Raw genomic sequence first — 13,156 nt, forward strand, 5'->3', positions numbered from 1 at the left:
AATTCTGCTGTGATGAGAATTCCATTTTAAATTTTCTAATTTTTTTGACTGTTGATTTTCTGAGATGAATGCTCAATCTGGTAATGTTGATGTGTAGTACAGCCATTTAACATAGCTATAGTGTCATTGTATAATAAATACTGTTTTTTACCATCTAATTCAATAACAAAATAATTCATGCTATACTGTGCCTTGAAAATATGACACTCAAAGTACACTTTTTTCTTGTGTGCCATGTATGCATTCATAATTTCAAAAAAAACCCACTGTAGTATAACGATGTATATATTACTCATCATGCTATCAAGTTATAACTAAGTTACTGAAATTTGTAGTGGGCAGAGCAAAAGTGAAGCCATCGGAATTTCACATATAGTCTCTGCAAACTATTCAATTCCACTGTTATAGTGGAAAAGCAGCCATAACAATATGTATGGAAATAAGTGTGGCTGTGCTCCAATACAACTTTATTAATGAAATTTGAATTCTATATAATTTTCACATCACAAATTATTTCAATTTTTAAAACATTCTTTTAATTTTCCAACAACTGTAAAGTATAAAAACCATTTTTAGCTTGTGAGCTGTACAAAAATAGGAAGGAGCAGGCCAGATTTGGCCCACAGGCCATGGTTTGCCAACCCCTGCTCTAAGAGCTAAAGTAATAGGACCTCAATTTTGCTTCTCCTCAAAAATCTCTTTGTATCATTATCAATTTCCTCTCCTTTTGACTCAGATAAAAAACTGTCCTTCCTTTTTACCCACCAGGTTCCGTAAGATCACACCCTCTCTTACTTCCTATAGTAGCTTCTTCATCATTTAACTCCTATCTTTCCCTTATTTATAACTGCTCCTTCTCTACTGACTCCTTTCTTTTAGCCTAAAAACATTCTCAGATCTCCTCACTTCTGAAAAGACAAAGCAAAAAAAAAAAAAAAAAACTAACAATCTCCCACAACAACCTGATCACTCAATTTGGCCATTCTTTTCCTCCCTCCTTCCATTCACTGCTAACCTTTTCTTTTCACATCTTCTGACTTTATTCACCCTTTATCCTCTGCTACAGTTTCTGTCTTCTCCACTCTACCAAAACTACTTGCAGGAGCTTGATGACTTCCAGTTGCCAGATCTAATAATCTTTTCTCAGTTCTTGATCTTATTGTAGAACCTTACATCATTCATCATCCTTCCACTCTTCCTCCATCATGCAGCAATAATATGGTTCTACTTCTGTTCTTCCTGATTTCCATCTTACTCTGTCTTCTTTTCTGTCTTTCTATGATAGTAGTATCATTCACTTATATTAGTTCTTCCATTTATTTATTTTGAGACGGGGTCTTGCTGTGTCACCCAAACTGGAGTACAGTGGTACAATCTCAGCTCACTTCAGGCTCAACCTCCAAGGCTCAAGCCACCCTCCCATCTCAGCCTCCCAAGTAACTGGGACTATAGGCATGCACCACCATACCCGGATAATTTTTGTAATTGGTGTAGAGACAGGTTTTCCCTATGCTGCACAGGCTGGCCTTAAACTTCCGGGCTCAAGCGATTTGCCAGGCTTAAGCGATCTGCAGGCCTCATCTTCCCAGTGCTGGGATTACAGGGGTGAGTAATCCCAATCTGACTTTATCTCAGGATCCATGTCACTGCCATGCTGAGCCAAGCCACCATCATTTCTCACTTCAATTAAGGTAATGGCCGCTTGACTCTCCTGATTGGTCTCTTCTGCCCTAGCTCTACCTAAAAACCATTCTTAGCAAAATGGTATATATCTATATCTATATCTATATATATTTATTTATATTTAATACTTTTTAAGTTCTAGGGTACATGTGCACCATGTGCAGGTTTGTTACAGAGGTATGTATGTGTCATGTTAGTTTGCTGCACCCATCAACTCGTCATTTACATTAGGTATTTCTCCTAATGCTATCTCTCTCCAAGCCCCTCCACCCCCTGACAGGCCCCAGTGTGTGATGCTCCCTGCCCTGTGTCCATGTGTTCTCATTGTTCAACTCCCACCTATGAGTGAGAACATGCAGTGTTTGGTTTTCTGTCCTTGTGATAGCTTGCTGAGAATGATGGTTTCCAGCTTCATCCACGTCCCTGCAAAGGACATGAACTCATCTTTTTTTATGGCTGCATAGTATTTCATGGTATATATGTGCCACATTTTCTTAATCCAGTCTATCATTGATGGACATGTGGGTTGGTTCCAAGTCTTTGCTATTGTGAACAGTGCCACAATAAACATACGTGTGCATGTGTCTTTATAGTAGCACAATTTATAATCCTTTGGATATATACCCAGTAATGAGATCACTGGGTCAAACGGTATTTCTAGTTCTAGATCCTTGAGGAATTGCCACACTGTCTTCCATAATGGTTGAACTAATTTACACTCCCACCAACAGTGTAAAAGCATTCCTATTTCTCCACATCCTCTCCAGCATCTGTTGTTTCCTGACTTTTTAATGATCATTCTAACTGGCATGAGATGGTATCTCATTGTGGTTTTGATTTGCATTTCTCTGATGACCAGTGACGATGAGCATTTTTTCATATGTCTGTTGGCTGCATAAATGTATTCTTTTGAGAAGTATCTGTTCATATCTTTTGCCTACTTTTTGATGGGGTTGTTTTTTTCTTGTAAATTTGTTTAAGTTCTTTATAGATTCTGGACATTAGCCCTTTGTCAGATGGGTAGATTGCAAACATTTTCTCCCATTCTGTAAGTTGCCTGTTCACTCTGATGATAGTTTCTTTTGCTGTGCAGAAGCTCTTTAGTTTAATTAGATCCCATTTGTCTATTCTGGCTTTTGTCATCATTGTTTTTGGTGTTTTAGTCATGAAGTCTTTGCCCATGCCTATGTCCTGAAGCTGTTGCTTAGGTTTTCTTCTTGGGTTTTTATGGTGTTAAGTCTTACACTTAAGTTTTTAATCCATCTTGAGTTAATTTTTGTATATGGTGTAAGGAAGGAATCCAGTTTCAGCTTTCTACATACAGCTAGCCAGTTTTTCCAGCACCATTTATTAAATAGGGAATCCTTTCCCCATTTCTTGTTTTTGTCAGGTTTGTCAAAGATCAGATGGTTGTAGATGTGGTGTTATTTCTGAGGCCTCTGTTCTGTTCCATTGGTCTATATATCTGTGTTGGTACAAGTACCATGCTGTTTTGGTTACTGTAGCCTTGTAGTATAGTTTGAAGTCAGGTAGTGTGATGCCTCCAGTTTTGTCTTTTTGCTTAGGATTGTCTTGGTTATGTGGGCTCTTTTTTGGTTCCATATGAACTTTAAAGTAGTTTTTTCCAATTCTGTGAAGAAAGTCAGTGGTAGCTTGATGGGGATAGCATTGAATCTATAAATTACCTTGGGCAGTATTGCCATTTTCACGATATTGATTCTTCCTATCCATGAGCATGGAATGTTCTTCCATTTGTTTGTGTCCTTTTTTATTTCATTGAGCAGTGGTTTGTAGTTCTCCTTGAAGAGGTCCTTCACATCCCTTGTAAGTTGGATTCCTAGGTATTTTATTCTCTTTGTAGTAATTGTGAATGGGAGTTCACTCATGATTTGGCTATTACTGGTGTATAGGAATGCTTGTGATTTTTGCACATTGATTTTGTATCCTGACACTTTGCTGAGGTTGCTTATCAGCTTAAGGAGATTTGGGGCTGACATGATGGGGTTTTCTAAATATACAACCATGTCATCTGCAAACAGAGACAATTTGAGTTCCTCTTTTCCTAATTGAATACCCTTTATTTCTTTCTCTTGCCTGACTGCCCTAGCCAGAACTTCTAACACCATGTTGAATAGGAGTGGTGACAGAGGGCATCCCTATCTTATGCCGGTTTTCAAAGGGAATGCTTCCAGTTTTTGCCCATTCAGTACGATATTGGCTGTGGGGTTGTCATAAATACCTCTTATTATTTTGAGATATGTTCCATCAATACCTAGTTTATTGAGAGTTTTTTAGCATGAAGGACTGTTGAATTTTGTTGAAGGCCTTTTCTGCATCTATTGAGATAATCATTTGGTTTTTGTATTTGGTTCTGTTTATGTGACGGATTACATTTATTGATTTGCGTATGTTGAACCAGCCTTGCATCTCAGGTATGAAGTCAACTTGATCATGGTGGATAAGCTTTTTCATGTGCTGCTGGATTCGGCTGGCCAACATTTTATTGAGGATTTTTGCATTGATGTTCATCAGGGATACTGCCCTACAATTCTTTTGTTTGTGTTTTTCTCTGCCAGACTTTGGTATCAGGATGATGCTGGCCTCATAAAATGAGTTAGGGAGGATTCCCTCTTTTTCTATTGATTGGAATAGTTTCAGAAGGAATGGTACCAGCTCCTCTTTCTACCTCTGGCAGAATTTGGCTGTGAATTTGTCTGGTCCTGGACTTTTTTTGGTTGATAGGTTATTAATTATTGCTTCAATTTCAGAACCTGTTATTGGTCTATTCAGAGATTCAACTTCTTCCTGGTTTAGTCTTGGGAGGGTGTATGTGTCCAGGAATTTATCCATTTCTTCTAGATTTTCTAGTTTACTTATGCAGAGGTGTTTATAGTATTCTCTGATGGTAGTTTGTACTTCTGTGGGATGCGTGGTGATACCCCTTTTATCATTTTTTATTGCATCTATTTGATTCTTCTCTTTTTTCTTCTTTATTAGTCTTGCTAGCAGTCTATCTATTTTGTTGATCTTCAAAAAATCAGCTCCTGGATTCATTGATTTTTTGAAGGGTTTTTTGTGTCTCTATCTCCTTCAGTTTTGCTCTGATCTTAGTTATTTCTTGCCTTCTGCTAGCTTTTGAATTTGTTTGCTCTCGCTTCTCTAGTTCTTTTAATTGTGATGTTAGGGTGTTGATTTTAGATCTTTCCTGCTTCTTGTGGGCATTTAGTGCTACAAATTTTCCTTTACACACTGCTTTAAATGTGTCCCAGAGATTCTGGTACATTGTATCTTTGTTTTCCTTGGTTTGAAAGAACATATTTCTGCCTTCATTATTTACCCAGTAGTCATTCAGTAACAGGTTGTTCAGTCTCTATGTAGTTGTGTGGTTTTGAGTGAGTTTATTAATCCTGAGTTCTAGTTTGATTGCACTGTGGTCTGAGAGACAGTTTGTTGTGATTTCTGTTCTTTTACATTTGCTGAGGAGTGTTTTACTTCCAATTATGTGGTCAATTTTAGAATATGTGCGATGTGGTGCTGAGAAGAATGTATACTCTGTTGATTTGGGGTGTAGAGTTCTGTAGATGTCTATTAGGTCCGCTTGGTCCAGAGGTGAGTTCAAGTCCTGGATATCCTTGTTAACCTTCTGTCTCATTGATCTAATATTGACAGTGGGGTGTTAAAGTCTCCCATTATGATTGTGTGGGAGTCTAAGTCTCTTTGTAAGTCTCTAAGGACTTACTTTATGAATCTGGGTGCTCCTGTATTGGATGCATATATACTTAGGATAGTTAGCTCTTCTTATCGAATTGATCCCTTTACCATTATGTAATGGTCTTGTCTCTTTTGATCTTTGTTTAAAGTCTGTTTTATCAGAGACTAGGATTGCAACTCCTGCTTTTTTTTGCTTTCCATTAGCTTGGTAGATCTTCCTCATCCCTTTATTTTGAGCCTATGTGTGTCTCTGAACAAGAGATGGGTCTCCTGAATACAGCATACCCATGGGTCTTGACCCTTTATCCAATTTACCAGTCTGAGTCTTTTAATTGGGGCATTTAGCCCATTTACATTTAAGGTTAACACTGTTATGTGTGAATCTGATCCTGTCATTATGATGTTAACTGGTTATTTTGACCATTAATTGATGCAGTTTCTTCATAGTTGATGGTCTTTACAATTTGGCATGTTTTTGCAGTGGCTGGTACCAGTTGTTCCTTTCCATGTTTAGTGCTTCCTTCAGGAGCTTTTGTAAGGCAGGCCTGGTGGTGACAAAATCTCTCAGCATTTGCTTGTCTGTAAGGAATTTATTTCTCCTTCACTTATGAAGCTTAGTTTGGCTGGATATGAGATTCTGGGTTGAAAATTCTTTTGAGACTGTTGAATTGGCCCCCACTGTCTTCTGGCTTGTAGGGTTTCTGCTGAGAGCTGCTGTTAGTCTGATGGGCTTCCCTTTGTGGGTAATCCGGCCTGTCTCTCTGGCTGCCCTTAACATTTTTTCCTTCATTTCAACCTTGGTGAGTCTGATGATTACATGTCTTGGGGTTGTTCTTCTTGAGGAGTATCTTTGTGGTATTCTCTGTATTTCCTGAATTTGAATGTTGGCCTGCCTTGCTAGTTAGGGAAGTTCTCCTGGATAATATCTTGAAGAGTGTTTTCTAACTTGGTTTCATTATCCCCATCACTTTCCGGTACATCAATCAAACGTAGATTTGGTGTTTTCACATAGTCCCGTATTTCTTGGAGGCTTTGTTCATTTCTTTTCACTCTTTTTTCTCTAATCTTGTATTCTCATTTTATTTCATTAATTTGATCTTCAATCACTGATATCCTTTCTTCCACTTGATTGAATCGGCTTTTTTTTTTTTTTTAAGATGGAGTTTCGCTCTTGTTGCCCAGCCTGGAGTGCAATGGCGTGATCTTGGCTCACTGCAACCTCCGCCTCCTGGGTTCAAGCGATTCTCCTGCCTCAGCCTCCCTAGTAGCTGGGATTACAGGCATGTGCCAACACGTCTGGCTACTTTTGTATTTTTAGTAGAGGTGGGGTTTCTCCATGTTGGTCAGGCTGGTCTTGAACTCCTGACCTCAGGTGATCCACCCCCCTCGGCCTCATAAAGTGCTGGGATTACAGGCGTGAGCCACCATGCCCGGCCATTGAATCGGCTATTGAAGCTTGTGTGTGCATCACAAAGTTCTTGTGCTGTGGCTTTTAGCTCCATCAGGTCATTTAAGGTCTTCTCTACACTGTTTCTTTTAGTTAGTCGTTCATCTAACCTTTTTTCAAGGTTTTTAGCTTCCATGCGATGGGTTAGAACATGCTCCTTTAGCTCGGTGACGTTTGTTATTACCAACCTTTGGAAGCCTACTTCTGTTAACTTGTCAAACTCATTCTCCATCCAGTTTTGTCCCCTTGCTGGCGAGCAGCTACGATCCTTTGGAGATGAGGTGCTCTGGTTTTTGGAATTTTCAGCTTTTCTGCTCTGGTTTCTTCCCATCTTCGTAGTTTTATCTACCTTTGGTCTTTGATGTTGGCGACCTACAAATGGGGTTTTGGTGTGGATGTCCTTTTTGTTGATGTTGATGCTATTCCTTTCTGTTGTCAGTTTTCCTTCTAACAGTCAGGCCCCTCAGCTGCAGGTCTGTTGGAGTTTGCTGGAGGTCCACTCCAGACCCTGTTTGCCTGGGTATCACCAGCAGAGGCTGTATTGCTGCCTGATCCTTCCTCTGGAAGCTTTGTCCCAGAAGGGCACCTGCCTGTTTGAGGTGTCTGTTGGCCCCTACTGGGAGGTGTCTCCCAGTCAGGCTACACAGGGGTCAGGGACCTGCTTGAGGAAGCAGTCTGCGTTCTCGGAGCTCGAACACTGTGCTCAGAGAACCACTGCTCTCTTCAGAGCTGTCAGACAGGGATGTTTAAGTCTGAAGAAGCTGTCTGCTGCCTTTTGTTCAACTATGCCCTGCCCACAGAGGTGGAATCTAGAGAGGCAGTAGTCCTTGCTGAGCTGCAGTGGGCTCCGCCCAGTTTGAGCTTCCCGGCTGCTTTGTTTACACTGTGAGCTACTCAAGCCTCAGCAATGGCAGATGCTGCCGCTACCCCATCAAGCTGCCGCATTGCTGGTTGATCTCAGACTGCCGCGCTAGCAGTGAGCAAGGCTCCGTGGGTGTGGGACCCGCCGAGCCAGGCACAGGAGGGAATCTCCTGGTCTGCCAGTTGCAAAGACCGTGGGAAAAGCGTGGTATTTGGGCAGGAGTGTACCATTCCTCCAGGTACAGTCAGTCATGGCTTCCCTTGGCTAGGAAAGGGAAGTCCCCTGACCCCTTGCGCTTCCTGGGTGAAGCGATGCCCTGCCCTGCTTCAGCTTGCCCTCTGTGGGCTGTAACCACTGTCCAACCAGGCCCAATGAGATGAACTAGGTACCTCAGTTGGAGATGCAGATATCACCTGCCTTCTGCATCGATCTCACTGGAAGCTGCAGACCGGAGCTGTTCCTATTTGGCTATCTTGGAAGCGACTGCCCGCAAAAAGGTATTCTTTTTAAAACCTAAGTCGGCTGGGTGTGGTGGCTCATGCCTGTAATCCTAGCACTTTGGGAGGCTGAGGAGGGCAGACTGCCTGAGCCTAGGAGTTTGGACCAGCCTGGGCAACATGGTGAAACCCCGTCTCTACTAAAATACAAAAAATTAGCCGGGTGTGGTGGCCTACACCTGTAGTCCCAGCTACTCGGGAAGCTGAGGCAGGAGAATTGCTTTAACCCAGGAGGTGGAGGTTGCAGTGAGCTGAGATCGCGCCACTGCACTCCAGCCTGGGGGACAGAGCAAGACTGTCTCCTGAAAAAAAAAAAAAATCTAAGTCAGGTCATATTACTCCTTTGCTCACAAATCTCCAATGGCTTCCCATTTTGGAATAAAGGCCAATGTTCTTACACATGTCTACAACTTCTACCATCTACTCCCTTCATCTCCTGCCACTAACACTTTGCTCCAATCACACTGGCCTCCTTCCTGTTCCCATGATATACCACTTACACACCTCTGCATTTTTGCAGTTCCCTATGCCTGAAAACACTCTTCCTTCAAAGAGCTGTAGGATTTATTCCCTTAACTCCTTCAGGGAGGCGTTCCCTGACTATATGTAGCACTGCAACCCCTGTTCCTCCTCTTGACACTCCCAATATTCTTTCCGGTTTTGTTTTTTCCCCTATAGCACCTACCAGTACCTTCTGGCTTACTATATATTTTACTTATTTATTTACTGTTTCTCCCTATTAGATTGCCACAAAGGCAGAGATTTTTAAAATATATTTTATTCATTGCTATATCCCTAGCTCTGAGAATTCTTTGGTATGTAGTTGGCACCCAACAAATATTTACTGAGTTAATGAATAAAACATTATCCTTCTAATAACCCAAATTTAAAGGTCTAGGGCATTTTGATTTCTACTTTGCCTTTATATACCTCATTTAGTCAGTAACTACATCCACTGAATCTATTATATGAATCCTGCTTCTCACACACTCTATTTTGGGTCTTCATTATCTCTCAAACAGTCTAATGCAAAAGTACCATAACTGATGCCCCCAAATTAATAAATATCTATTAAGTACCTTCTATGTGTCAAGCAGGTTAGACAGCAGGAATACAAAGGTGAACACAACCCAAATCCTTTATGAACTTTACCATCTAATTACAACGTGCTTTGACTTCTACTGATTTATCTTAAACCCTTCAGACTGACTTTTTTGTTTACATGTATGTCACAGTCTGCTTAAAAACAAAAACAAACATAAACTACCAAAAAACCATCCATTCTTTATGTAAAGATTAAGTCTCATAATGCCAATTAAGAGCTTCTACTATTAGCTTTCAACCTAATTTCTCAGCATTATTTCTTACTATCCAATGCAATACTATAGGACAACCACCAAACAAATCTCATATTTTCTGCCCATATACTTTTGTTCAAGCTGGTCTACCAGCTTGACAGTTTTTGTTTCTTTATCTAACTTTTGAAAGGTTGCCTAGCTTTCAAAAATCTAACTTAGATGCCATTTCTTCCTGGATACCACAGTAAAAAATGTTAGCTTCTCTTTTCTAAAGTGAGCTAATACTCTCTACTAGTTGAGAGAATATAGCTTAACATTCAACCAGTCCTGGTTTTGTTTATAGCTCTGCCTTATTAAAGATGTGACCCTGGGTAAGTGAGTTCTCTGGATCTCAGTTTTATCACTTGCAAAATGAGGATAATTCCTATCTCTTTGGGTTGTTGAAATAATTAAATGAGATAAAACACACAAAATACCTAGCACAGTGTCTTGCATATTAAAAAAGGGCTCAAGAAACCTTGTCTCTCCCCAACTGTCATATTTCTTATCACACTTTCTGCCTCATTACAATTACCTGTATATGTGTCTTAAACCACCTCCCTTTCAATAAATTTTAGAAAGATAGGAATTATGCCCTATGTATCTTTGTATCCTCCATAGCACCAATTTCAGTACCTTATAAACAGTAAGGTAATGTGCACTGTTAAACTGAACTAACAATAAACTAATCAGCAAACCTATTTTTGCTATATATTCCTCTGCCAGTTTTGAAGCTCTTAACTGAAAATATAACTGGAAATGGTAAATACAAATCAATATAAAGAAAACTAACAAATCTATTCTTGAAATTTGAGATTGTTATATGGTATCTGAACCTGTTCCCTTACAGTTCTCTTACCTGTTACTTCATCACTGTGAGTAGACAATAGTTTCCAAATGAGGTAAGGACCACCAAGGATAACAGCAAAGAACAAGAATATTGGCCAAGATTTTGCTGAGGTAGCTGTTCGGTCCTCAGCACCAAGGTATGCCACAGTTCCTTCACTCTCTGCCCAGAGGTCTTCATTCTCAGAGCCTCTTCTTAAACCTAACATTTGCTGTAACCGTCTGTAAAGATACCGTATAGTCCTAACTAATGCAAAAGCTGAAAACACTTTTGTAAAGTGTATTTTCAATCGGGAAAAGTGATTTGCTACATCCAATACAGCCCTGAAACTGTTATAGACAGCTGAAAAGGTAGCATCCATCATCATACTGACAGAGGCAAATGCATGCACAATACTTTCAATGGACTGAAATGCACCCCTGCTGCTTTCTTCAGCTTGCTGAACAAATCTACTGGGTGGAAGATCATCTACACGGAGGCGGTTGTAGCCCAGCCCATTATATCCATAACTATAAGGACTATAGCCTCCATAAAATGAATTTCCATAGGCACCATATCCAGAAGAAAATGAACTGTAAGCAGGTCTAAAAGTGTTCACACTGGTACTTCCTGTCTGCTGTGATGGCCTTGGAAGAATAGGTGGGGGCACTCTGGTAAGTGCTGGTTGTCCAGGTCTTGTCATTAAAGTAGGACCCAAATCAGCAGATCTAAAACCAAAAAAGATTCAAGACAGTTATTTAAGCATACAATAAATTCAATTCAAAGTAAGTATTAAACACCTCCTATATACCTGGTGCTATGACAAATTCTACTGAAGACTGATTAATTGATTTAGAGACAGGGTCTCACTCTGTTGCCCAAGCTGGAGTGTAGAAGCACAATCAAAAGCTCACTGTAGCCTCAACCTCCCAGCCTCAAGTGATCCTCCCACCTCAGCCTCCTGAGCAGCTGGGACTACAGGTGCATGCCACCACACCTGGCTAATTTTTTATATTTTTCGCCATGTTGCCCAGGCTGGTCTCAAACTCCTGGGCTCAAACGATCCCACTGCCTTGGTTTCCTAAAGTGCTGGGATTACAGGTGTGAGCCACTGTGCCCAGGCATCACTTTAAAGTTTAAAATTTAATAGTTTTTAGTATACTCACAGAGGTGTGTAACTATCACCATGTCTAATTCAGATGATTTTCATCACCTCAAAAAAGAAACCCCATATTCATTAGCAGCTATTCCCCATTTCCTGCCCACTCCTCCACCCATCTTTGGCAACCATGAATCTACTTTCTGTCCCTAGGTTTGTCTATTCTGGACATTTCATATATAGTTAATTCTTGTTATTTAATTTAAGATAGTTAATATTCTGTAAAGTTGCTGTGAACTCTGAACCAGCAGATACCAAATCACTGCTTCTTTTATCAACCAATCAATACATATACTTATTTTATATGTGTTTCTGTTTAAAGTCACTTTATTCCAGATATATTGTTAACTCATTAACAACTCATGGCCAACAGCACAATAGCTCATGCCTGAATGAAGCTTATCTAACACCTGTATTTTCTCTGTAAGGCACACTACAGCCTTACTGTGCTTAGGAACACTAGAGATCACTTCAGCACTATGCTTGGGGGCCATTTTAGACAGCAAAATCACCATTAAAAAATGTGAAAAAACCTGGCACTAAACAGACTTTGATAAGGAAAACTGTTTACAGAATGAGAGCTGAAATAAGAAACCAGAATGTTGCTTTTTTGTCTCTCAGTTGTCCCTCAGTTGTCAGCTGAGGGACAACTCAGATTTGTACCTGATCTACATTTGTCCTCAAATGACTGTGTAAGTGCCAGGAATATTGATTTTGAGATTACAAATAAATTTTAGTGAGCAGACCAATTTGAAAATACAGAATCCACAAATAATGAGGATCTATGGTAAACGGACTCATACAATATGTAGTATTTTGTGACTGGCTTCTTTCACTTAGCATAATGTTTCCAGGGCTTATCCATTTTATAGCATGTATCAGCACAGGCAGCCCTTGGTATCTGTGGGGGAGTGGTTTCAAAATCTCCTTCAGATACCAAAATCCATGAATGCTCAAGTCCCTAATATAAAATAGTGTAGTATTTTCATATAACCTATGCACATCCTCCTGTATACTTAAAATCATCTCTAGATTATAGTATCTAATACACTGTAAATGTTATGTAATTAGTTATACTGTAGTGTTTAGGAAATAATGACAAGGAAAAAAGTCTGTACATGTTCAGTACAGATGCAATTTTTTTTTCTGAATACTTTTTTTTTTAAGAGACAGGGTCTCACTCTATTGTCCAGGCTAGAGTGCTGTGGCATGATCATAGCTCACTGCAGCCTCCAACTCCTGGCCTCAAGAGATCCTCCCACCTCGGCCTCCCAAAATGTCAGGATTACAGGTGTTAGCCAACACGTCTGGCCTATTTTCTGAATATTTTTGATCCACAGTTGGTTGATCAGATGTGGAAGGCCAACTGTATTTCATTCATTTTTATTGCCAAATTATATTTATTCACACATCAGTTGACGTATATTGGAGCTGTTTTTACTTCTTGGCTATTACAAATAATGCTGCAATGACCATTTATGTACAAGTTTTTGTACGGACATGTTTGCTGGGTTATATGGAAACTCTACATTTAGCCTTTTGAGGAACTGCCAGATTGTGTTCCAAAGCAACTGTACCATTTTACATTCTCGCCAATGTATGAGGGTTTCCAATTTCTCCACATCCTTGGCCAC

The 13,156-nt window shown here is 40.0% G+C and overlaps 1 protein-coding gene across 1 annotated transcript in view; it reads right to left on the reverse strand.

The window, feature by feature from the left end:
* The window catches only part of PEX13 (peroxisomal biogenesis factor 13), a 31,724-nt gene that overhangs the window by 6,588 nt on the left and 11,980 nt on the right, over positions 1-13,156 (reverse strand). The window contains exon 2 of the mRNA XM_002812003.5: positions 10,397-11,091. Within this exon, the coding sequence (XP_002812049.1) occupies positions 10,397-11,091 (695 nt within the window). The remainder of the gene's footprint in view (positions 1-10,396; positions 11,092-13,156) is intronic.

This window comes from Pongo abelii, chromosome 12 (assembly GCF_028885655.2).
Source record: "Pongo abelii isolate AG06213 chromosome 12, NHGRI_mPonAbe1-v2.0_pri, whole genome shotgun sequence".
NCBI classification, from domain to species: Eukaryota; Metazoa; Chordata; class Mammalia; order Primates; family Hominidae; genus Pongo; species Pongo abelii.